The sequence below is a fragment of the Malaclemys terrapin genome, chromosome 1, assembly GCF_027887155.1.
Source record: "Malaclemys terrapin pileata isolate rMalTer1 chromosome 1, rMalTer1.hap1, whole genome shotgun sequence".
Classification (NCBI taxonomy): Eukaryota; Metazoa; Chordata; order Testudines; family Emydidae; genus Malaclemys; species Malaclemys terrapin.
In genome coordinates, this window is record NC_071505.1 from 107,530,992 (window position 1) to 107,558,295 (window position 27,304).

Here is a 27,304-nt window from a genome sequence, read left to right on the forward strand (position 1 = left end):
TAGTCCACGAAAGCTTATGCTCTAATAAATTTGTTAGTCTCTAAGGTGCCACAAGTACTCCTGTTCTTCTTTTTGCGGATACAGACTAACACGGCTGTTACTCTGAAACAGTAGCCAAGGGTTTCTACACTTCATATCTATGTGAACAACAAGGAGTCTGGTGGCACCTTAAAGACTAACAGATTTATTTGGGCATGAGCTTTCGTGAGTAAAAACCTCACTTCTTCGGATGCATACTAACACGGCTACCCCCTGATACTGGATATCTATGTGGTATCCTTGTTCATTTATAATCCGAGTAGTAAATTGTAAAACACTCTGAGGCAGTTTCTACCATGTCTTCCACTTCTCCTGAACCTATGCCCAGTTTTTCTTCCTTTAAAAAAAAAAAAAAAAAAATCAGATTTATATACATAAATCTAATCCACAGAAAAACATGGGAAAAAAGGGGGGAATTAATTTGAATCTATTAATAGTGCTAAGGTGACATTCATACTGCATTTCATTTTGCCCTTTGCAACTGGTGTTACCTGGGGTTCTTTCAACCCAAAGCTCTTGGTAACTGTACTCTTTGCAAGGCAGTGTCAGGAATAAATCAAAGGAGGACACAGCACATCCATCTGATTAAAAGATTGGCACAAACCAGAGTGCTTTCATCCAAAATTACTACTTTATTAGATCTCAAGCACACACAGATATGCAAAAGGTTAGAGCACCCTGAATCTATAGTTACCTCCAGTCTGGAGTAGTCTTGAGTGGTCAAACGACAAAGTTCAGGTGGCCAACCATCTTCCTGATGCGGGGGATCTCATGAGGTGCCCAGAAGGTCAAATCTGACTCACTGAGACCGGTTTACCCTTTTTATGCTAGTAAGTGTTACAATAATATCAATAACGTGTAAATAAATAAGTTAAGCAAGCAATTCCAGCCGTTAGCTATGCAGCTGTATTTCCACATCAAAAATAGCTAGACTTCCTGTTTTTAAAGCCGCACACTTCAGCAGTCTGGAAAGAGAAGATCAACAGATTGGCAGCAGGGTAATACTCAACTCTCGTGGTCACTTACCCTTTCTCTCCAGCTTGACTAGTTATATTAAGATTGCTTCAAAGGCCTTATAGCAGCTTGTGGCAATAAGCATGATAATCAATATTGCAATTACTGGCAGTGGCCTAGGCATTTGCTGGGCTAACAACATCTCCCATAACACTGGAACATCCTACGCAGTTGCAAAAATGGATCACGCCCTAGAAATCTCTGTTCCGTACCCAATACAAAATTGATCTGCATAACCACTCAAAGCTTCATGGGAGTCTGACCTATGTGCTAACACAGTTTAGCTTAAGTCACTTAGAAAGAGGCTTAGGCAGAGGCCTTGTCTTCACTTACCGGAGGGTCCGGCGGCACGCAATCGATGTTCTGGGATCGATTTATCGCGTCTGGTTAAGACGCGATAAATCGATCCCGGATCGATCCCGGAAGTGCTCACAGTCGGCGCCGGTACTCCAGCTCGCCGAGAGGAGTACGCGGCATCGACTGGGGGAGACTTCCTGCCGCGTCTGGACCGCGGTAAGGTTGGACTAAGGTACTTCGAATTCAGCTACGTTATTAACGTAGCTGAATTTGCGTACCTTAGTCCGAAGTGGGGACTTAGTGGGGACCAGGCCTTAGCCAAAATAACTCTGGCTTGCACCAATTTAACTTAACCAGTGCAAGTTTGTTTGTAGATAAGGCCTATTTCTTAACCAGACGCTGAAATGAAAGCAATTGAGAGAGGAAGGGAAAAATTCAACTGTTTTGAATCTCTTTGGTGTGTGTTTTTTTAACCACTTTTTAACTCAAACTTTCAGCAAATACTTGGGACATATCAAATCTGAGACTGGAGAAATGTGGCAGTCTACTTCAGTTAACTTTTAACTAACGTCCTAAAACTCACCTCTTATCTACAGGTTTAAAACAAAGAAAATTGAACCAGAACAAGGAAAAATATTTTCTCATACATGATTTTATTTTGAATCAATAAGCCAATGACATTTATAACTACTTTATTACTACTGGTACTATTTGTGAATCCAATTAGCTCTTAATGCTTAGACATTAATCAATAAGTTAATAGTTTGCCATTACATTGATTATAAAACAGATGTGCTATACCAAATGTTCCTTGTCCGTTTTATCAATTAGAGTGCATTTATGAGTATCCCTTATCAATTACACCGTTTTGTCCATTACAACATGCTTCTATAGTAACAGGCATCCCTGCATGTTCACAGAAAAGAGACAAAGAAAATGACCTACTGACCATTGACCTCTTTTCATGGTATCTGGTCTGCATAACTGATAAGTAAAGGCATCTGTTCAATCATTATTTTATGACTTACAAAAGATATCTGTAACCAAGTCATTATGATGTCTTAGGTCTTGAACCCAGGCCTAGGCTCTAACCAATGGCTACTGTCAAACCAAGTGGCTGGAAAGCTAGTAGGGCTACAGCCCCAGCCAAGGCACACAGGGGAGCTCTAATTGGAGGATTGCCTGGCTCCACCAATTGGTCCAATTACACTATTTAAGCCAGGAGAAGGAACAGGAAGTCTGTCTGAACAATAAGGTGGTTTCCTGTTTTGGCTGTATTAGACCCTGCTTGTGACTATCTCCTGCACTCAACCCTTTTCCTGATTCCTGTTCCGCTCCTGCCTTACCCCTGCCTTCACTCCTGTTCCCACTGAGCTTCTGCTCTATGCTTGATCCTTGTCTCTCCTCCTGTCCTTACACCTTGACTCCAATCCTCAGTCACCAGTCCTGACTCTGACCCCAGCCTCTGACTTCTGACCTTGACTCTGGCTTGATATTTGCCTCTGGCATTTGGTATCTGACCATGGTCTGACCCTCAGCTTTAATTCCTAGTTCTGACTCTGGCTTGTTCCTGGTTCTGGTAACTGGCAGTTGACTCTGGTGCCGACCCTTGGGTTATTCCCCAACTGGAGCTATTTGCCACAGCAACAAACAAAAAATGTCCGACATTCTGCTCGAGAGCAGGCCTGGGGAAACACTCACAGGGAGAAAACTGTGTAAAGTTTGAACCACATATGAAAACCATCAGATCATATCTAGAACTACTTTTAACAACCCAAATATGTAAGTAAATTAGGAATGCTTAGGAAGATGCAATTAGGTTTATTTCTGTTTATTTTTTAAGGCTTGTGGATTCTTCTGTGCTAACCCCAGATTCTTTTGTTTGCTTGTAACCTTAAAGCTAACCCCCAAGAAAGCTATTTTGGGTGCTTAATTTTTGGAATTGCTCTTTTAAAATCTAGAAAAAGACTAAGTTCCAGATGTCTTTTCTTCCTTTTTGTTTTTAATAAAATTTACCTTTTGTAAGAACAAGATTGGATTTTTGGTGTCCTAAGAGGTTTGTGCATGTTGTTTGATTAGCTGGTAGCAACAGCTAATTTCCTTTGTTTTTCTTTGTCAGCTCTTCCCTGGGGGGGAGTGGGGGGGTGAAAGGGCTTGAGGGACCCCACAGGGAGGAATTCCAAAGTGCTCCTTCCTGGGTCCAAGGGGTTTTTTTGCATTTGGGTGGTGGCAGCATTTACCAAGCCACGGTCAGAGAAAAGCTGTAACCTTGGGAGTTTAATACAAGCCTGCAGTGGCAAGTATTAATTTTTAAAATCCTTGTGGGCCCCCACCTTCTGTACTCAAAGTGACAGAGTGGGGATTCAGCCTTGACAAGTGCCCTTGGGGATGGATACCATGCAGGCTTCCTGGTGGTCCTCCCTGCTTGAGGGGCAGGAGGCCAAGGGCTGCATGGGGAAGCTGCCACAGCCTCCGGGTTCCTGAAGGGTGCAGCCCAGGTTGGGCCTGCAGCCAATCCCCTCCTGCTCATGGGGGCGTGGAGGGAGACCAGGGGCCATATGGTGCAGCTGCAAATGGCCCAGCCAGAGCAGAGTTTCCTGCTGCGGCACTCTCCCTGCTGGAGACACCATTACAGTGGCAGGAAAGGCCCTGGCTCCATATGCCCAGGCAGCCCTGCTGCAGCCAGATCTAGGGAACCTTCTTCTATCCCCCTATCCATCAGGTGGGGAGTCTGAGGGTCATACCTTGCATCTATGAGAGTGGGGGTAGTCCTGCCTGAGCTGGGGCTGTTGCCTTGGTCACTACTCACTGGGGAGGGGGAGGAGGGGTCACATGGTGCAGCTACTGTGGCTGTGGGGGTGCCTTGGGTATCCGGGCATCCCTGATGGAGCCAGGTCTGCTGCTTCAGCCCCTACCCCTGCACATGGGAGGAGGGGCCTTGGGTGTATTTCACCTGCCATGGGATTGCACTGCTCCTTGAGTCCTACTACACCTCCCCCACATCCAGCTTCTGATGGGGGCAGGGGAAGGGCTCTGGGGCTTGGACCAAGAGTATGGATGCCTGCCTTCAGGTGCCTACTCCAAGAGCCGCTCTGAAGGAGCCAGGCAGGATGTACAGTCCTTATCTCCCCTGCCCTCTCAGAGCAAGGCAGCAGAACTTAGGGCACTGGTAGTAGGGGTCCTCTTCGACAGTCACAGGAGTGACCCAGCCCTGCATAGGTGCTGACTCCATGGGTGCTCCAGGGCTGGAGCATGCACAGAAAAAAAATAGTAGGTGCTCAGCACCCACCAGTGAGGAGTGGAAGGGGTGGGACCTGCTGAGATGCTGCTTTTCACTGTGGTGGCTGCCTGAGAGATCGTGGCTGGGGAGGTGGCTTCTGCTCCCTATAGAGAGAGAGAGAGAGAGAAATACCTATCTCATAGAACTGGAAGGGACCTTGAAAGGTTACAGAGTCCAGTCCCCTGCCTTCACTAGCAGGACCAAGTACTGTCCCTAACAGGTGGTTGTTTTATTTATTTATTTATTTTGCCCCAGATCCCTAAATGGCCCCCTCAAGGATTGAGCTCACAACCCTGGGTTTAGCACTGAGCTCAGGTGCTGGGGACTGGGGGAGAGCGAGCCAGAACTCCCCATCCTCCCTGGCACATTTCCGGCTCACTCAGCCATGGTCCCGGGCAGGGAGCAGAAGCTGCCTCCCCAGCCAGGATCTCTCAGGCAGAGCAGCGACTGGGAGGGGCTGGCATCCAGGGGCAGTGGAGGGGGGAAACAGCCTGCATCTGTGGGGCGCTGCTCAGGGAACAGCCTGCGTCCAGGGCAGCGCGGGAGAGGGTGGGGAAACAGCTCAGCAAACTGAGGGGCAGAGACCCAGGCTATGGCCAAGGCAACCAGGGCTGTGCCCCCACCCCCAAGCACAAAGCTCTCTGTGTGTCCAAACACCACACGCCAGGCCCAGGGGCAGGGAAGCTTCACCTGGCGAGATGCCTGGGCCCAGTTGGGGTTACCAGGCTCTGGTGGGTGTCCCAGCCAGTAACTTACGAACTGCTCCCCTGGAGAACTGACCCTTGCCCTCCAATCTGACACCAACCCCTGGCAGAAGGGTCATGCTCCTAAGGGATGAATTTCACCAGCACAGCAGCAAATACCAGAGACGCTCCCCCTGAGCAGCTGAGACCTTCCGGGTTTGAATTTGCTGCAAGAAGCCAGAGGCAGGAGGATCTAGAGGCAAGAGGGAGGAGTGGGGGCGGGGTGCGCTCGGTGGAGGGGGGCGGAACAGGGTGGGAAGAGGAGAGGTGGAGGTGTAGCCTTGGGGGAAGGGTTGGAGTCGGGGTGCAGCCTGGGGTGGAGCGAGGGTTGAGCACCCCTAGAAAAATCAGAAAGTCGGTGCCTGTGCAGCCCTACCCTAATGGAGGCATTGAGAGTGCTGGCCTCAGAGGTGGGTGAGGGCTCGTTCTAGCAACTTTGCTGGGGAATTGTGTGTTTCGGAGCACAGTCGTGTAGGGAAGGATGTGCTCGGTGAGAACCAGTGGCCTGTGACAGGCGCAGGAGGAGAGTCACAGGTCAAGGGGAGCAGTTGGGCAGGAGTTTTGACCTCAGCAGGGAGGGATAGTTCATTTTGCAGATGGTAGTGAGTGGAAAGAGTGTGTCCTTCCTGGCTGGGACCCAGAACCCCTCACACAGGAAGTCCATGGGATGGATTTGGGGACTGAGTTGGAGGATAGCGAGGGTCCGAGACTTATAGAGGTGAATGAAGAAGATGAGGAGCAGGTGAGTGCCCCCGGGCCAGCGCCTCACTCCCAACACCTGACAGGAGTCCCCCAGGCATCCTCAGGATACAGCTATGGAGTTCATCAGCAGCTTTCATGCACTGAAGGGGGGGATTGCCAACCTTGGCACACTAGGGCAAGGGTGGCTGCCCAGGTCCTTTCTCCTTTGGATGCCCACCCCAAGAGATATGGGCTGACCTGGCAAAATCAATGGCATTGGTGCATAGGTTGGGCTGTCTGCATGATAAGAGTGAGCCCCTCTCAGACGAGGGGGTAGTACAGTCACAGGTTTGGGGTGGAACTGATATCCCGCAAAGGAATATAGAGCAATTAGGGAGGGACTCCCCACCCCTTCCATTGCCAGGTGGCATCACTCCTAACACAACATGGGCAGGAGACACAACAGCTGATGTCCCTAGAACTTATGTGGGATCCAATTGCCCACTCGGAAATCATCTGTCTAAAGGGGCTAAAGAAAATATTTGCATTTGGAAAGGGGAATTTGTGGATTGATTTACCTTGCTGTTCGGGGAAGAGCAGACAGAAGAAGGGGGCAAAAAGTACAAAAAGAAGGAGGACAAATGCCACAGACGTAAGGTGCATTAAATGGTTGAGAACTGGTCTGCAGCCTTTCACATTTATGTGAGTATATCTCCCATATATATTTATGTGAAAAGCATATTTCCTTGTTTAGGTATGCAGACTTAATAGCTTATGCTACACAGGGGTGGGTAGCATGGGTAAGGTATGAGAGAGAATATAGGCAGAGGGCAGCAGAGAAGCCTGATTTACCTTGGGGTAAAATAGACCAGGAACTTTGGCTGGAATGTGTGACTTTTTATTGCCCCACTCAGCTGGCATTCACAGACAGCGGGTTGCCAGTGCCAAAACCTCAGCTTCAAAATGCAGGTATAAAAGCCAACGTCTGCTCTGCATTTAACTATGGGAAATGTTTCTGTTCCCAACGCAAGTACAAACACCTCTGTAGAAGGTGCAGGGGCAGCGTAGCACACTCTCCTGATATGAGGGGAAAGGCACTTCCAACAGGGCAGTAGGAAAGGGGATCTGCAAGGTCCCACTGCTTCAAGAGATGCTACGGGGAAGGCAATAGTCATGGAAAAGGCTCCTTCTCCAATTAAGATGCGGGTTTATGGAACTTATTTGACTATCATAAGAAAACAGATGCTGCTCATTTATGGAGTGGATTTACAGTCAGTTTTCAAATCCCTTATGAAGACAGGAGGTGCCTCTAGTGGGCAGAGAACTTGAAGTCCAAGCTCAAAGGCTTTGAGCATATAGTAAAGGCAAAGTTCACCGCAAAAGTGGCAGCAGGGAGAATGGCAGACCCCTTCCAATGTATTCCAATGCCAGATTTGCATATATCTCCCCTGGGTGTGGTGCCAAAGAAGGAGAATGGGGAATACAGGCAGATCTATCACCCGCTTATTAGCAGATGACCATATTGACTCCCGGCTGCGTTCAGTGAGATATTTGTCATTTGATGCTGCGGGAGCCATGGTTAGTGAGCGTGGCACTGGGGTACTGTTGACAAACTGGGATATCAAGTCTGCATTCTAGTTGCTTCCACTGCATCCTAGGGACTTTAACTTGCTTGGGTTTCAGTTTGAGGGTCATTACTATTTTGACAAATCCATGCCCATGAGGTGCTTGATGTTGTGTGCAGCTTTTCAATGAGTCAGCTCCACGCTGGAGTGAGCAATTGTATATGAGACTGGCCTGCCTCACGTGGTGCACTCTCACAACAACTTATTTGCAGGAAGGTTCCTGGTTGGGCATTCTGTGCCCGTCTGGTGCCTGCCTCCTCTGGAGTGCAAAAATCCTACCACTTTATCAGAATGACAAAGAGAATGAATAAAAGATTTTAGAAGTGTGGGAAAGATTCCTGGAAGAGTTTAATGGTGTTTCCATATGGCGTTCAGACTGGTGACTCAAAACTGAGGGCAAGTACAGTCTGATGTCCCAGGAGGCATAAGTTTTGGGGTTTTCTTTAAAGGAGAGTGGTGTGCACAGAGGTAGCCAACTATCTTGATTTCAGGCCAACAGATTCCAGGAACTCACCCCACTGGCCATCAAGCATCTGCGGGCAATGCCTCAACAACTCTGGAACCTTGGCTCAAGAGTAGCTGTGGGACTAGAAGAGGACTGTGTTGCTCTGCAGGCCTATAAGACTAGCCTTTTCAGAGTTCACGGAATTAGGAGGTGCAACATGTGGTGTCTTTGACCCATTGTGGTTTGGCTCTGTCCACTATTTCTGGCCAGCTAGCAGATCTTTCCTACTGGAGTAGGTTGGTGGGTTTCCCAGACCCATGATGTGGCCATTTTATAGTACAGAAACTCTTAGAAGGGTGGGCCAGAAGAGGTGGATGCCAGAGGGATTACAGGTTACCCATTACACTGGAAACCTGTGACAAGATTAGTAGAGGCTCTACCCTAGGTCTTCAACTGTGGGAAGGAGGCCACTTAATTTAAGGCAGCATTTGTTGTTATCTTCTTTGGTGCTTTTAGAGTGAGTGAGCTGGTGCCTATGGCAGCTGCAGACAGGTCCCAGCAGGTGTTAAATGTAACAGACGTACAACTATCTGCAGGAGTAGTGTGCCTGCACTTAAGGTACTTGAAAACATACCAGAAGGGAAAGGGGGCTTATGTGGTGTTGAAGGAATGTGCGGATGGGCACTTGTGCCCTGTAAATGCAATAAGGAATAAAAATTCAGGGCCTGCAGCTAGGACCGCTTTTCATACATGGTGATGGCAGCTGCCTGACAAGGAACCAATGCAATGCAGTATTGAGAAAAAACACTTCTGCAGTCTTGACGCCCCCAAAATTTAGTACTCTTTCAGGATCAGGGAGGAGACATCAGCGGCTGCAGAAGTTTTGGCCCACAGCAGGTGCAGGGAACAGGACACTGGAAATCAAGGTGTTACAGGACTTACGTCTGCACCAAGGAAAAGATGCAGGGAACAGCAAAATGTATCTAACCCAATGTGTTTGGTTTCAGAAGCTACAGAGAGCACAAGAAATATCTGTGGATTTGCAGGCACTGTCTAGTGCTTTGGGCCCACAAGCGGGTAGCCAGGATGGCAGCTGGATCTCAGCTAAGCATCAGGGCTGGGCCAAAGCAGTTGGCATCCAGTAGTTCGGCAGAAGAGGAGTATCAGCTCAGCCCACTTCTGCACTCACTGACAAGCAAAGTGCACCTATCTCATGTCCTTGTTATTCACCTTGGGGAGATGATCTCAGGGGCTGTACACAAGGTAACTTAAGGGACAGGATCCAGAGGGATGTTAGCTTAATTAGGAAATCATTGCTGGAGATGAGGCTACTATGGTCGGAAATGCTCGCAAGGCGAGTCTGGCAGGGAACGGTAGACCCAAACCACGTTGACAAGGCTAGAAAGAAAGTAAATGGAGACATCACCAGGATATTCCTGGAAACATGGGGTTCAATGATACAGCATAAGCACATCTATTACAGTCAGCCAGAAGTTTTCAGAGATGATGGCATACATTTGTGATATAGAGCTGCTGACATAGGGCTACAGGCTGCGAGGGAATGGATTGGTGTGATGGGATGTACAAACCCCACACTGAACAGCAAGGGTTTAAGGGCTCATTCTGGGTTCAGCCAGCCCCACCCCACCACACCTGCAGCAAATGCTCCATCTTCTGGAGGAATTAAAAGGCACTGAATTAGCTCATTTGGGGGGCAGAGCTGGAGGTGAGCAGACCTGCAGCCCACAGCTCCAGTAGAGCGGAGCAAAACCTAAAGTCTCAGACACAGCTGCCCAACAGGGCCCTGCTTGAGGGAAGGGAGAACCCACCGCAGAGAGGGAAATATCATGTGGCCCTGAACAGTGGCAACTCCCTCTTGTTTCTTTTGGATTTCCCCACCAGGCGAAGGCCTTGGACTGAGCTGACTCCGGGCGGGGGGGGGGGGGGGGGGAGGAGGAGGCCGAGATCCCCACCCTGCTGCATCCTCTGTCCCCCTTTAGGGATGGGATGGTGCTAGGACTCAGAGACAGCTGAGTACGGGTGGGTAGGCATTGGGTTATATGATAAGGAGCCCTGTAACCCTGGTGCCAGTTACTGTCTTGGGATACATATATATATCTCCATACATAATCCATATATCCATGTAATATGTTATTGGCCTAGTGTGGATGAAGTGTGCTTGACGTGAGTTCTGTGTTGACAACCGAAGCAAGAATTTGAGGTTTTTAGCGATCAAGAGCTGTTTGTGAAAAATAACTTTGTTATGAGAAAGACGGAGAAATACCAGATAAGGAAATAACATTGGGGGCATTGCCATGGCAATGTACCTGTTGCAATGTATCTGCTGCAGTTGTAAATGAGAACTGGGGAAAGAGGAACATCTTGGGCTGGGACTGTTTCTAAACATCTTGGGTTTTGGCAATTTGCCCAGAACTGTCTCTTTGAAATTGCCCAGGCAACTGATGACGTGATGAAGTGGATTATGAAAGATGTTCTATACACTTGCAATTTGGAGTCGTTCGTGGATCCAGAGCCCTGTTTAGATTAAGATATGGTAATGATGGCTCCCCGCATCTTGTGATTGGACTGAACGTTGAGTAGCCATTGGGACTTCAGTTCTGATCTTTAGACTCTGGTGTAGTATGCTTGGGTTATGAATGGAGTGAGTAGTTTATTTTGTAAGCAATAAAGAGTATTTGTGGATTATTACATGTGGCCAGATGCCCCCCGCCCTTTGCTCTTTTGAGTGCAGTCTGCACAGTTTCCTGTTATGTTGTTACAAAGGGCTGGTCTACACTGGGTGGGGGATCGATCCAAGATACGCAACTTCAACTACGCGAATAGCGTAGCTGAAGTTGAAGTATCTTGGATCGAATTACCTGGGGTCCAGATTGCGCGGGATCGACGGCCGCGGCTCCCCCGTTGACTGCGTTACCGCTGCTCGCTCTGGTGGAGTTCTGGAGTCGACGGTGAGCGCGTTCAGGGATCGATATATCGCGTCTTAACGAGACGCAATATATCGAACCCAGATAAATCGATTGCTACCCGCCGATACGGCGGGTAGTGAAGATGTACCCAAAGCCACAAGCAGAGGAAGTGCCCCATGATGTTAAATACTTGCTTAAAGTTGCATTGCTCTATATGATCAATTGTATTCATGCTTATTAATGTAAGGAATGAGTGAGAGAGTGTGAGTGACAGCCAATGGCAAAACACAGAGGCAAATATCGCCTTTTATGGAACCATGGTATTATCTTAGTGAAGGTATAAATCTCGAGATGGGCAGCCAAATCAGGGGTATTAACAAGGAAATGTAACAGCACGCTAAACTCGGGACCAGACCAGAAGCAGTAGAGCCCTCCCACGGATCTGAAGGGACTTCGGGGACTCTCATCGCCTCGCAGCCAATCTGCGGGCAGCTGTCACCTGGCCAGCCTCAGCCACCTGCGAAACTGAAACCAATATCCATACCTGCAGCCTGCCAGCATGAATGTGTTGTGTGTGTGAGTATAAGTGCGCAAGTAAGGAAAGCAATAAATCAACCCTCAGTGCTGCTCTAGTTCGACTTTCGTCTGTGGTTATTTCTTGGCTGGTTCCAAGAATAGGTAACAATACCAACACTTTGTCCAGTATCTGCCTGCTCCCCTATCTCGTAGGCAGACTCCAGTTGCAGGACTAACACTAGGTTATACATTAAGGAGCCCTGTAAGCCTTGCACTGGAGCCAATTAAATGCCTGGTATAGGAGAGTCTGGGTGATGGGCAGGTAATGCCCTTCCTTGTGTTAGAAGTTTAATAAAAGTTGCAGCCTGCCACTTAATTCTATGCATGTGTTTGTCCTCATTTTGCCACTGTGTCCATATCAGTAAAGTTTAGCCAGAACTTCTGGCTAACACAGAAAAGATTCTGGGATGTGTGGCCAACAAATCATGAAAGTTTTATATATATAAAAGAATTAATATTAAGATTAAATAATTAAGATTAATATTTACTACACCATCTTCATCCAGATGTAGTCAGAATGATATTTCACAACGCTGATTTAAGCCTTCTAGCACAGGGGTGGGCGAGGGCCACATCTGGGTGGGGAAATTGCATGCAGGGCCATGAATGTAGGGCTGGGGCAGAGGGTTGGGGTGCGGGAGGGAGTGCAGGGTTGGGAGGGGGTGCGGTGTGCAGGAAGGGGCTAAGGGCAAGGGGTTGGGGCTCAGGTGGGGGTGTGGAGAGTGGGGGGGCTCAGGGCAGGGAGTTGGGGCACAGGAGGGGTGCGGGGTGTACAAGGGGGCTCAGGGCAGGGGGTTGGGGCACAGGTGGGGGTGTGGAGTGCGGGAGGGGGCTCAGGGCAGGGAGTTGGGGCACAGGAGGGGTGCGGGGTGTACAAGGGGGGCTCAGGGCAGGGAGTTGCAGTGTGGGCTCTGGCCTGGTGCCGCTTACCTTGAGCAGCTCCAGGGTGGCAGCAGCACACAGCAGGGCTAAGACAGGCTCCCTGCCTGCCCTGGCCCCATGCTGCACCACTCCCAGAAGCAGCCAGCACCACGTCCCTGCAGCCCTGGGGGGAGGGGGGTGCAGAGGGCTCCACGCGCTGCCCTCCCCTGCAGGTACCTCCCCCCAGTGCCACAGGGCTTGCCAATCTCCCGGGCCAGATCCAAAGCCCTGACAGGCTGGATCCGGCCCCCGGGCCATAGTTTGCCCACCCCTGTTCTAGCAGCTCTTCAATATCAGCTTCCTTCAGGAGTAGCCTATGTTTATCTTCAACACTCAAAAACCAGCCAAGGGTCAATCAGTGATTATGCCATAAAAATAACTGAAAAGCGAAACTTTGAAATTGGTAAGAAAGTTGTAGCATTCTTTCATAGTAACAATCATAACTGTAACACAATATTAGCAATTTAAATAAATTATTGAAGGTTTTTTTGCCCCAGCTATGCTCCTGCATAGCCCCAGAGTTTTTGAACATTTGAGTATTTGGCTGGTCCCCTCGGAGTAGAGGGAGAGAAGAGTGGTTTGAAAGGGCATCTAGACCCTGCCTCACCTCTGGTTGCTGTGCCTTCAGTATAGCACAAAATGAATAAATTAAAGAAATTTCACCTGGGATATACCTGTACGGACAAACAAAACCAGACGTCTGCTACTAGATGTTGCAAGTGAAGAAACAGAATTAAAATTAAAAGAATCAACATTGGCAAAAATGCAGAACAGTTGTTTGAGCATCAGTAAAGGCTTCCGTAATGCCCGCAAAATGTGCTAACAGTTGGGCTCCTGGTGCACTGAGACTACAGCCTATCAGGCTGATTAATATTCTCTCAGTGTTTCCTTGTACTCCCCCATCTGTCTATATCCACCTACTGTCTCTTGTTTTATATTTAGATTGTAAACTCCTTGGGGCAGGGCCTATCTTTTTCTTCTGTGTTTGTACAGCACCTTGCACAATGGAATCCTGGTCCATGACTGAGGCTTCTAGGGACTATGATAATATAAGTAATAAATGTAATCCTATCGAATGCTCTTAATTCTACATCTAAATAGAAAACCAGGCTTACGTCAAAATTGCTCAGGATGCCAGCTCAAAATGCAGAAAAAAGTATGACCAGGAGGTCTTTGCCATTTATATAGTCAATTAGAATAAAATGAAAAAGTTGAGGGAACTTCAGCAGCAGTCATCCTGAATTTAGGACCTATGAGTGTTCAGCACACAATCTGAACCTTCCTAAGCTAGAAGAAAACAGTCACAAAGCATATTATAGAAGTTTAAAAAAAATTTCAGCAATAACTATCAACCTCATGGATGGTTAATTGAAAATGGAGGATTGATGGCCCAGGAACTCTGAAAAAGATGGTCCCTACACTGGCATCCAACTACCATAAACATGTTGAAATTTGGAGTTAACATGTATTTTACCCAGGGACTTTTCAGAGCGACACAAAACTTATAAAAGCAATTGGAAAAAGGGTTCAAAGAGACTTGACAGGTCAGGTTTATGTGATTACTGTTCCAGCTCATGTGGAAACAATGAAGAATTGCAACTACACAAGCACAAAACAGATACAGAGAAGCTATGGTACCTTTACCTTAATTAGCTAACAGGAGTAATATCAGATCTGGGGAGAATGAAATGTGACGAATGGAATGGAATTCTGCATTCCTTTCTTCTCTTCTTGCATTTAAAATTGGAAATCTAAATTTTTGTCCCAAATCTGTATTTGCAAATATTTTGTGTAGAAGTTTGTTCCATCAAGATGGTGGAAACTTGTGGCAACAAAGTCAGAACAGAATAGTTGAATTTAGAATTCTGTCAATATTTAGAAGAATTTTCGAGCCAGCTCAAAATCAATGGACTGAGATGTTTATCATGTTCCAATCACGGGTTGCCTGATTTTTAGAGGTTAACATTATAGAGGCTTACCAATTGATCTGACCAGAAGACAATAAGATTCTTATCCCAGAATCAGGCTACACAGAATAAAATATAGTGAGTTCAATATCTTATAAGGACCCTTGGGGTGCGTGGCAAGAACACTCACAATGAGGACAAAACACAGCTTTAGTTTTTAGAGACTTTTATTAATGTAAGTGAAAAAGCCACAGAACCAAAAGCGAATAATACAGTTTTGGGGGTACCGGTGGTATCATCCCTTACAGAAGCTACTTAGATTAGCATACTCATACCCTCCCTTGCGGGCCTAGTGGTACAAGATAAATGACCAGCCTCATCCCTGGCATGCCAAATGAGTAGAGCCCTGCGCGGATACAAAATTTGTATCCACATCCAATCCGCAATCAGCAAAAAGAATCTGCAGATATCCACGGATGTGCAGGGCTCTACAAATGAGTCCGATGGTCCCAGTTCCTCAATCCTCGAGATTGATAGTGAATAATAGAGCTGAAGGGTGAAATGCTGAGTAGCTAAGTTAACAATAGACAGCTAAGAGACTCAAAAGCTAAAGAAGAAGAAAAAGCTCCCTACACATGGTGGTTTTCTCTCTTTTAGACTACTGACTACTGACTACTATCCTGAGTATTCCTGCTAACGCTCAACCTTCCATGCCCAAATCTAGCTTCCTCACCAACATAATATTGGGCACTTATGCTATAGGCTATCACATCTATGCATAATAATGCCTATTAGCTCCCTCTCAAACCTGCCACTTCTTGCCCAAAGTGGTTTAAGGTTGTTACTTCCATGTTCCTGCAGTGTTCCTTGTGGTCACTATTAAGTTCCTGTTCTTAAGTAAACATGTCTAGTTCCCCAAAATCTAAAGGGATGACTGTTAGGCCATTTATCTATGCCAAAGGTCACAAGCCTACTTAACCATACTTATGCTAACTTGCTTAAGCTAATCATACAGGATACAGGCCTGTAGGTTCCTTGTGTTACAGCCAAACATAATAAAGTAATCCAAAACAAAATACAAACAAAATAAACCAGACAAGCAAACCAATAAATAAAGGCAGAATATAATAAAGCAAACCAGCAGGCTAGCCCTATGGGCTATGTGGGTTAGTGAAAACTTGTAAATCAGTAGGTACTGAAAAAACAAATAAATGGGGAGAAATATATTGATGCCTGGGTGTAAATACAAAAGAATGGTACATCCAACTATCTTAGTTGACCGATAGACCCAAAGACACTGGCTTGAAGCACACCAGTGAGAGAAAGTAAGGAACTCATGGTGCTGCAACTTTTCTGTTGATAGAAGATTTTGGTTTCCTAACCTGTCAATCTTGCTCTTTTTACTAGTACAACATTCACCACTACACAAGATAGTATAATCTTGTATAGTGGTGAATGTTGTACTAGTAAAAAGCAATTAGTAAGGACAGCTCAGATAGGCAAACTCTTGGTAGCTATGAAGTCATAGATATCATTCTACACAAAATGGTATAATCTTGTGTGGAATGATATCTATGACTTCATAGCTACCAAGAATTTGCCTACCTGAGCTGACCTTACTAATTGCTTTTTTGGAGTTGGCGGTATGTGACATTGAGGGGTTCTCAAACTGGGGGTCGTGAGCCCTCAGGGGGTCATGAGATTATTATGTGGGGGTCGCGAGCTGTCAGCCTCCACTTGCAAACCCTATTTCTCCTCCAGCATTTATAATAATTTTAAATATTAAAAAAGTGTTTTTAATTTATAAAGGGGGTTGCACTCAGAGGCTTTCTGTATGAAAGGGGTCATCAATACAAAAGTTTGAGAACCACTGATATGGTGGTACCTTCTTACTGAATCATTTGTTTATACAAAGGAGAAACAGTGAACAGAATTCACAACTGTTTGCTAATGCATGCATGGTTGGATTGCTAGGGTTGTATATTCCTCCGGATACCAGTGATATCCTGGGGCTCTCTCCTTCAGAAAACCTGAGAAGGAACAATGCCTGGTGGCTTATTTAAACAGAGTATATCTCTCTTTTAAAATATTTAATGACCCAACCATTCTCAATCTCTGTTTAGACCTAAGTTAATTGTGTCTAATTTGCATATTAATTCGAGTTCAGCAGTCTCTCTTTGGAGTCTGTTTTTGAAGTTTTTTTGTTGCAAAACTGACACCTTCAAGTCTGTCACTGAGTGATTAGAGAGGTTGAAGTGTTCTCCCACTGGTTTTTGAATGTTATGATTCCTGATATCAGATTTGTGTCCATTTATTCTTTTGCGTAGAGACATTCACAACATTTGCGTAGAGACTGTCCAGTTTGGCCAATGTACATGGCAGAGGGGCACTGCTGGCACATGATGGCATATATCACGTTGGTAGATGTGCAGGTGAACGAGCCCCTAATGGTGTGGCTGATGTGGTTAGGTCCTATGATGGTGTCACTTGAATAGATATGTGGACAGAGCTGGCATCAGGCTTTGCTGCAAGGATAGGTTCCTGGGTTAGTGTTTTTCTTGTATGGTGTGCGGTTGCTGGTGAGTATTTACTTAAGGTTGGGAGGCTGTCTGTAAGCGAGGACTGGTCTGTCTCCCAAGATCTGTGAGAGTGAGGGATCATCTTTCAGGATAGGTTATAGATCTTTGATGATGCACTGGAGAGGTTTCAGTTGGGGGCTGAAGGTGGCGGCTAGTGGCGTTCTGTTATTTTCTTTGTTGGGCTTGTCCTGTAGTAGGTGGCTTCTGGGTGCTCTTCTGGCTCTGTCAATCTGTTTTTTCACTTCAGCAGGTGGGTATTGTAGTTTTAAGAATGCTTGATAGAGATCTTGTAGATGTTTATCTCTGTCCGAGGGATTGGAGCAAATGCGGTTGTATCTTAGAGCTTGGCTGTAGAGAATGGACTGTGTGGTGTGTCCTGGATGGAAGCTGGAGGCATGTAGGTAAATATAGCGGTCAGTGGGTTTCCGGTATAGGGTGGTGTTTATGTGATCATCGTTTAGCACAGTAGTGTCTAGGAAATGGACCGCTTGTGTGGATTGGTCTAGGCTGAGGTTGATGGCGGGATGGAAAGTGTTAAAATCATGGTGGAATTCATCGAGGGCTTCTTTTCCATGGGTCCAGATGATGAAGATATCATCAATGTAGCGCAAGTAGAGTAGGGGCATTAGGGGACGAGAGCTAAGGAAGCGTTGTTCTAAGTCAGCCATAAAGATGTTGGCATACTGTGGGGCCATGCGGGTACCCATAGCAGTGCTGCTGACTTGAAAGTATATATTCAGAGACTGGGAATGGTTGGGTCATTACACTAATTGAATTTTTTTTCCCCCCATGTTAAGTTCTCCTCACACCTTCTATGGGTCATCTCGATTATCACTTCAAAGTTTTTTCTTCTGCTGCTACTGATAGCTCATCTCAATTGATTGGCCTCTTACAATTGGTATGCGTACTTCCACCTTTTCATGTTCTCTGGATGTATAAATATCTTCTGTCTGTGTGTTTCACTCTATGCATCTGAAGAAGTGGGCTGTAGCCCACGAAAGCTTATGCTGAAATAAATTTGTTAGTCTCTAAGGTGCCACAAGTACTCCTGTTCTTTTTGCGGATACAGACTAACACGGCTGCTACTTTGAAACCTGACCTTAAAGTAGACAGACCTGAGTCTGTCACTGAAATTTGGCACTATTGGTAGCTATGCCAATCATAACACAAACCCTGAATGCAAGCCCAGTGGAGACTCCAACTATTAATCATGTGGTCATCTAACATTTGGTGCTTTCACTGAAGAATGACACACACAGGGTTCAAAACAAAAGAAGACTTTTACTCTCAGTCTGGCAGACATAAAGGAAAAGACAGGAGTCAATTAGAATGTAGGGTAGTTCAGTGAAAGGAGTTACATTTAAAAGCACTAAATAGCAATATTTTTTTATATAGTTCTAATATAATTATTAATGATCGCAATAACCCTTCATGTTCCAGAGGAGATCCAACTTCCATGAACCCTCTCACTTCTCCAAAAAAAACCAAAAACCCATCACTTGGTCATGAGAGTTCTTCCCAAATCAGCATTCTTTAGATATTTAGGGCTTATCTGTGATACACAGATGTTTTTCCATTGTGGTCACTGCTGGGACATTGGTAAGCCAAGTGACATTTCTGGCCAAGGCCTAGATATCAGCTGAGATAAACTCACAGCTGGAAGCCAGGCCAATTCACTTGTGTATAGAAGATATAAGTTATTGTATAAGAATGTATTTGGTGTTTAAACTTCATGAAAACTAATTGGATGCTGCATGTATTGTTCTCATTCAACTATACCCGGAGTTATAATGTAACAGCAAACATTTGCACTATATAAACCCCTGTACTAAATAACACATCAAACAAGAAAAAACCCTGTGTAATGCAGCTGATAGTCTCTTGCAAGAAGATGTTAAATCCTGGTCAATTAAGCCATTGTGCAAGATGAAGAGTCAAGGACTTTGTTAAGTGCGTTCCTCCCTCTACCCCAGGAAGAAGGAACCAGTGTGGGACAACTGTTGCTGTCAGCTTGGTTTCTGTGAGAAGAAACTATAAATAAAGACACACAGAAAAATTCTTCATCTCTGAACTGTTTGGATTCTAACTGGGCAGAATAACTGAATGAGAAGACAGAGATCACTAGAGTTACTCTGGGTAGCCCTATAAGACTTTTGGGAAACTGGCAAATTACTACATCTGCTATCTTTTGAAATTATGGACTGTGACTCACCTGTACATATATTTTTAACCACTTTAACCAATATTAATCAATAACTCTCACTCCTTTTTCTTAGCTAATAAACCTTTAGTTAGTTTACTATAGAATTGGCTATCAGCATTGTCTTTGGTGTGAGATCTGAGATACAAATTGACTTGGGCGCGTGACTTGTCTCTTGGGCCTGGGTGCAACTGGAATATTTTGCGATTTTTTATGTGACCCATTTATCACATCGTCCTGCTTGCCAGGTGGGAGTGAGGGACCGTCCGCTGAATTGCCGCCGAATACCTGGATGTGCTGCCCCTCTCCGGATTGGCCGCCCCAAGCACCTGCTTGCCATGCTGGTGCCTGGAGCCGGCCCTGCTGTGGGCTGGTCTAGACATACTTTTGGCACTGATTCAAATAAATTAATATAGCAACCAATGTAGTTAAATTAATGAAATCCCCTGATGTGGATGCAGTTATCTTCTTTTCTGATTTATTTAAGTGTTTATATTAGTTTATACTGCATTAATACATTTAGTTAAATTAAGGCAAAAACAATGTATAGACCAGTCTTAACCCTCAGTGGAGTCAGACTTCGGGGATGGGAAGGACATTGTTGCCAAATCTCATGAGTTTCACAATATTTACTCTTTTTCTTGAAGCACCAACTCTTGCAGCTGAGAATCTTAGCTTCCCCCCCCCCCTTTTTTTTTTTTAGAGCAAGTTTCTAATTCTCACGATTGTGGAGAAAAGCGTGAAAAGGTGACCTGCATGAACCTTAGAAACTAAGACAACAAAAGGAACCTGAAACTATTTATTACTTATTATGGAATCCCTGTTGCATGGAGGTTTTTAGGAACCGGTTAGACAGACACCTGGCAGGGATGGTCCAGGTTTATGAGCCTACATTAGCGCAGGGGCCTGGATTTGATGACGTCTCAAAGGTCCCTTCCAGAGCCACATTTCTATGACTCTATTATTTCTACAAAGCTCATTATTACTAAACCAATCTCATGATTCTGGGGGGCTTGGCTCATTGTTCTTAACCCCTGGGGGTTGGCAATATTGGGCTGAGCACCAGCTGCGGGTCTGAGTCTGGCTTTCCCCGGGGCTCTGGGAAAACCCCTGCCATTCAGGGAAGAAGCAGCTCCCTGACAAGACTACATTTCCCACCATCCCTCAGCCCCACTCAGGGGATCGCTACAAACTCGTCGCCTTCTTGAAAAATGCGGCGCCGCGATTTCACAGCGAGGCAGTGACCGCACGGAAAGCTCCGCGCGTTGGGGGCCTCGGTAGTCCGACACCCGCTGGACACGTGAGGAGCGGGAGTGAAAAGCGGCCCGGTTCGGCACTGTGCGTCCTACGGAAATGGCGGATGGTCCCTAAAGAGCAGCTGGGCTGCAGGGCCGGGAGCGAGCGGCCTGGGCCATGAATGCTCCGGGCGGGGGCTGGGACGGGGCCTGCGGGGGCGTCCGGCTCCTCCTGGACCTGTGAGTGGCTCGGACCGCGCCCCCTCCCCCGCCTGTTATACCTTCCACCTCCTCACTGCCCTGGGACCTGTGTGTTATACCCCCCTTATTGCCCTTTCCCCCCCCCCCCCCCCCCCGGGTTATACCCTCCTCCCCTTATTGCCCCTGTGCGTTATAACCACCCCCAGCTCTTATTGCCCCTCCCTCTGCCTGTTATACCTCCCACCTCCTCACTGCCCTGGGACCTGTGTGTTATACCCCCCTTATTGCCCTTGCCCCCCCCCCGGGTTATAACCTCCTCCCCTTATTGCCCCTGTGCGTTATAACCACCCCCAGCTCTTATTGCCCCTCCCCCCCGCCTGTTATACCTCCCACCTCCTCACTGCCCTGGGACCCGTGTGTTATCCTGCCCCCTTATTGCCCTTGCCCCACCCCTGCGTTATACCCTCCTCCCCTTATTGCCCCTGTGTGTTATACCCTCCTCCCCCTAATTCCCTCTGCACTTTATATCCCCTGCCCCTTATTGCCCCCCATGCTATAACCCCCCAGCCTCTTCATGTCCCCTGCACTTTATACCCCCAGACCCATAATGCTCTCCTGCATGTTATATCTACCCCCAGCTCTTATTGTCCCAGACCTCCTTCATGTTATATCTCCCCTAGCCCCTTATTGCCCTCCCCCATGTTATATTCCTCAGCCCTTATTGTCTTCCAGTGACATAGCATTGGCCACACCCAGGTTTAGGTTGGTTTAACTGTGTTGCCTGGGGGGGTGGATTTTCATACCCCAGAGCGACATAGTTATATCAACCTATTTTCCCAGTGTAGACCAACTCTTAGTTACATACCATACCTTATCCAGTTATGCTTGTAGTGATAGCAATAAATCAGTTTACATATTTTTTTCTTAATACATCTGTTTGCAAGAGCCAATCGCACAGCTCTTCATACCATTCCCTTTCTTACATGTAAAACGACCACTGCCAGGTCTGCATTATATCTAACTGTGGCTTCCCAAGCAGTAATTTACCACTTCACCTTTGACCTAGCCAAAGAGCCTTATGGGACTCTGTTTCAGTTTGGTCAACTTGCTGAGTGAACCTAGCCTAACATCTTACGCTTCCTCAATACGTTAGCATCATTACCAGTTCAGCATACTGAACACTGGTCTACTCTAGAATTTGCTAGTACAGTAATGTTTCTTAGGGGTGTGATATATATTTGTCCTGGTAAAAGCCTAATTTAGATACAGTTATACCATCAAAAAAGTGTTTTTGCTGGTATATTATATTTTGTTTGGGGAACTGATATAAGCACACTCTTGCGGGTGTGACATTGTGCAGTCTATATGGTTTTATAAAAACATGATAATAAGTGAATATAATGTAACTGGGATAGTTTTAGAAAAATATGGTAATAAGTGAATATAACGAAACTGGGATATGCTTCATGCAAAAGGTCTCTTGTAAGGTATCATTACAAAGCTTATAATCTACTTGTATAAATGTACCACTCTTATATCTAAAACTAGAAATATGAAATATAACTCTGAGGGCCTATTGTAATTATGCGAAGTGTGGGCCATTAATGGTGGTTTGGAATCTTGGTGACTCCCATTAACAAGGACCATTGTCTGCAGATGGCTGTGTTTACCTGTGAGTCTTCCTGTACATGTGTGTGCTGGCAAGTAGGTAATGAAGTCTTGCAGTGACATGTGATCATGTCACCTTACCTGGAATCCATCTTTAACCTGGTGCTTTTCCAGTGAGGGGGATGGAAACCCAGAGGGACAAAGGGTTCCCGCCTTATGCAAAAGATCTATAAAGGGGTGGAAGAGAACAAGGGGGAGAGGCGCCATCATGAAGAATCCCCTAGCTATTACCTGAGCTGGAACAAGAGCTGTACCAGGGGAAAGCATTGTGCCCAGGCATGGAAGGTGTCCAGCCTGAGAAAAAACTTACTGAAGCATCTCTGAGGGTGAGATTATCTGTATTTAGTTTGATTAGACATAGATTTGCGCATTTTATTTTATTTTGCTTGGTGACTTACTTTGTTCTGTCTGTTACTACTTGGAACCACTTAAATCCTACTTTCTGTATTTAATAAAATAACTTTTTATTTAGTAATTTACTCAGAGTATGTATTAATACCTGGGGGAGCAAACAACTGTGCATATCTCTCTATCAGTGTTATAGAGGGCGAACAATTTGAGTTTGTCCTGCATAAGCTTTATGCAGGGTAAAACAGATTTATTTGGGTTTAGACCCCATTGGGAGTTGGGCATCTGAGTGCTAAAGACAAGCAAACTTCTGTGAGCTGTTCTCAGGTAAACTTGCAGTTTGGGACAAGTGATTCAGACCTGGGTCTGTGTTGGAGCAGACGGGAGTGTCTGGCTCAGCAAGACAGGGTGCTGGAGTCCTGAGCTGGCAGGGAAAACAGAAGCAGGGGTAGTCTTTGCACATCGGGTGGCAGCTCCCAAGGGGGTTTCTGTGATCCAACCCGTCACAGCGGGTATAAGCTATGGCCATGCTATGAGGACTTGCTGGTACAGCTCTTCCAACAAGGCCTGTCCAGTATAGGCAAAGGCTTAGGCCTGGTCTACGCTACACAGTTTTTTGTTGGCAAAAGGCAGCTTTTGTCATCAAAACAGCAGAGGTATACACACTACAACGCTCCTCCTGCTGACAAAACTCTCCTGCTTTGCTGACAAAAGAAAACCACGTCGACAAGAGGCATAGAGCTTTTTGTGGCAAAGTTAGATCCACAAAGCATCAGTGTAGATGCTGCGTTCATTACACTGCAGTAACTGACCTCCAGGAGATATCTCACAATACCCACTGTGACCTCTCTGCTCACTGTTTTGAACTCCACTGCCCTGCATCCAGCTACATGGTCATGCACCCCTCCCATTTCAAAGCCTCAGGAAGTTCTGAAACTGCTCAGCATGGAAAGCTCACATAGGACCACAGCAGCAGGCAGGGCAGGCTACTGTTATAGGGGTTGGGGGGAAGGCTGCTGTGCAGAGCATAGCTGGGGAGGGAGGCTAATGTCAGGATTTCCCCCTCCCACTGCCGGTGTACCGATCTCTGCTGAACTGGGATGGGGGACAGGGGAACACCAGCTATCTGTGCACCAGCTTCTGCCTCAGGATTGGTTACTTCTGGTTGCAGTCTGAACTTAGAGACTGCGTGCTGGCATAGTCACTCTCCCCCAACATACTCACTCTTTTTTTCTCTCTCACATACACACTCCCCCTCTACAGTCTCTCTCACTCCCCCAACACACACACTCTCTCTCTCTCTCTCTCTCTCTCTCTCTCTCACAGACTCTCTCTCACACACACACACTCACTTCAGTGGGCTTCTTGTGTTACTGTTCAGTTATATTACCGAGTGCTACTTTAAAAAGTTATTTAAAATGTGTTACTTTTTGGGTGCACACAGCAATTGTTACAAGGTTCATAATGTTAGCCAAATGGGCTCGTTTCCCCCTGGAGCTATCCAATTACCCCAAGGAGGCACGGGAGTCTAGAAGACGGCTTCAAGTTCTTTATTGTTTAGTCAGCTGAGTGGGTGCTTCCCTCGACTAATGCCAGAGGGAGAGGCACACCTTACAAGCGCAGAGCAGGCCTTTTTATACCCAGTAACAAACAACTTAGCGTGCATAAATTCTGCTAGCCTATGGAATCTTTAAATTCCTTTCTAGTGGTAAACAGGATACATCTGTTGGACTTCCTTGATTGATTATCCTTCTGGGGGTCGTCAGGATACATATGTCTGACTTCCTTGACTGATTGTTTTGTATAGGTGTATGCGGAAAGCAGCTTCGTGCATGTGGGGAGCAGCTGGGATAATAGGCAAATAGTTGACCTTTGCTCTAACAAGGTTTTCCCCCCTTAAAAGCATTTTGAGAGCTCTATGGCCCCCAATCCTCAGTTTTCACGGGCTGGTATAGTGCCATCATTTGTTGATATACAATTTGATTGGTCGTTTGTCGGACTAACGCAACTAAACAGGGAGCAAAGCAAGCTAGGATTAGTAGGGTTGTAATAAAGAGTACAAAGAAGAGGAAACCTTTTCGGAGCCATCCTAGTTGCGGTAACCAGGAAGTAAACCAGTCCATATCCCACCCTCCCCAGGTCTAAACTGGGACATGGGCTAATTTCCTCATTTCTTTCGTTAACTGTTTTACCATTTTTCCATTATTGTTGATTTGTAAACAGCAATTAGACTCTTAATTTTGCACAGACTCCTCCTTCCTCCGCCAGTAAATAATCGAGGACTATATGATGCTGATAGATTGCATTCCTCATCTGGGTTGATCGATCGGCCAAAAGGTCAAGAGCCGCGGATGTTTGGTTGGTTAAGATTTCCAAAACAGCCTGTAACCTAATTATTCCATTTAGGTTATAAATAGGTTCTCTGGCCCCGGATATTAATTCATTGGGATTCCAAGTGGCCGGTCCATAGTGTTGGATAATCCTCTCAGGGGGCCACTCCTGAGCTCCCCACGTTTGAGAGCTTCCAGCGGCCAAGGTGGAGTCCACGAACTGCCTTTCTCTGATCAAATCGTCATATACTTTAACTCCCAACTTATTTCCCTGCATCGGGGGTAATAGAAAGAACAAGGGTCTAATGTAGCCAATATAACATATCCCTGACCAATTTGGAGGCAATCTGCAGTAGGCATAGGATCCGCAGATCCAATAATGGCCTTTCAGGGTCCAGGTTCCATTAGCAAAAGGACCATCCCAGGCCTCAGAGTCCTCTGGTTGTTCGAAATATAAATAATTATCGGTCCCTAAAGGTCCCCCAACGGTTGAGTCACCGTACGAATCACAGTAACTACACTTCCACGCCCCAGCTCCCGCGTTCCAGACACAATCACAGTCCCATCTTGGCTGATTGGTGCTAGACCAGAACTGGCTGAAACCCCATACTCGAGTTCCATTATGATGCTGCCATGCCCATTGAAACCACCGTACCACGTGGTCCTTGCTAGTGGTATTGTCTCGCTGGCAAGTTAAAGATAGGGCATCAAAGAACCTATCCTGTCCTACGGCCTTGCAACCTTCGCCTTTAGGTTGTTGGTAGGAACATTTCACCCAACTATTATTGGTAAGTTTCACATGGGTGTGGTTCCATCGCCCTTGATATTTAAAACAGTCATACGGGCGACAGTGGGGATCCCAGCAATCAAATCCTGGGGATAGAGTCCAATCACATTTGCTTTCTCCCACGTACACTCCCTCCCGCCTTGTCCGATTAAGGCAAAGAATACCCATTCCAGAAGAATAAAGTCGCCAGGGACTACTATCCTCAGTCCAAACTCCCGTTCCATCGTGCACTATGCTTAAATTACTGAGCCACCATTTGGGCTGTACCGGCTGGGCTACCCAAGGCCATTCATTCAATTCTCCTGGGCCTCCACACACCCAACAGTTACTGAGATTAAAGAAGTTTGCTATTGTCTCCCCCAGTTGTAAAAACCTATTTTCCCAACCACAATTGTGATGGAAGTACATAAGCAGAAATATTAACAATAATTTCATTATCTTTTTCTAAACAGTCCCTTTAGTCCGTCCAGCTGCTGGTATTCCCAGGTGGAGTCTTCACCTGTGCTATCCCGGGCGTCTGGAGCCGGGGCGGACAGAGGGCTGGTGTCCTCTTCCGCTGATTCAGTCTCCAGGTTAGGGCTCAGAAACCGCTTTACCCGCGTATGATGCGTCCATTTGTCACTCCCAAGAATTTTAACTGCAGCTTGGCTGATGAGTGAAACAGTATATGGGCCGTCCCACCGTGGTGTGAGGGGGGTCCCGTTTCCACTTCTTGACAAGGACCTGATCACCAATCTGGAACGGGTGCTCGGGCTGATCCAAGGGAAGGGCCTGAAAAGGCACCGCGTATCGATGTAACTGTAACAAGACAGATTGCAGCCCAGAGACCTGTTTGCATAAGGAGTCCTTCCCCATTTCCCAGTTTACATCCTCCCGGAACCCCGGGATAAGGATTCGGGGAGGGACCCCGAAGGCCAGTTCAAAGGGTGAAAGCTTAAGACCCTTACGCGGGGCCCTTCAAATGCGGGTAAGGGCGAGCGGTAGCGCATCAAACCACTTTAAACTAGATTCTGTGCATAGTTTAGTGAGGGTATCTTTGAGAGTTCTATTCATTCTTTCTACCTGACCCGAGCTCTGCGGCCTCCAGGGTGTATGCAACTTCCATTGTATACCGAGTGCCTGGGACACCTGTTGGACCACTTGTGAAGTAAAGTGACTTCCTCGATCAGACTCAGTCGTTTCGGGGAGATGGAATCGGGGAAGTATTTCATGCAACAGGGCCTGAGTAACAGCTCAGGCCTGACAATTCCGGGTGGGGTAACACTCTACCCATCCAGTAAGCTGATCCACAAATACGAGTAGGTATTTATAGCCCCTGCAAGGGGGCATTTCTGCAAAGTCAACTTGCCATTTTTGGAAAGGGAATATGGCCCAGGGCCGGCCTCCCATTGGGGCGGGAGGGCCACATGCCTTTTGGTTGGTTCGTTGACAAACAGGGCAATTACTAACAATTCTCTGCTGGGCTCCCGCAGCCTGTGCGTGGCATACTTCCTCAGCTGTG

At 46.5% G+C, this 27,304-nt stretch overlaps 1 protein-coding gene across 2 annotated transcripts in view; it reads left to right on the forward strand.

Moving 5' to 3' along the window:
• The window catches only part of AMN1 (antagonist of mitotic exit network 1 homolog), a 179,555-nt gene that overhangs the window by 70,752 nt on the left and 81,499 nt on the right, over window positions 1-27,304 (forward strand). Inside the window, exon 1 of one of the 2 annotated variants that reach the window (XM_054034531.1) lies at window positions 20,427-20,709. The exons of the other annotated variant lie outside the window; for it this stretch is intronic. Coding sequence (XP_053890506.1) covers window positions 20,648-20,709 — 62 coding nt within the window. The 5' untranslated portion in view covers window positions 20,427-20,647. Of the gene's footprint in view, window positions 1-20,426; window positions 20,710-27,304 lie in introns of those variants that run through there. 2 annotated transcript variants of the gene reach the window in all.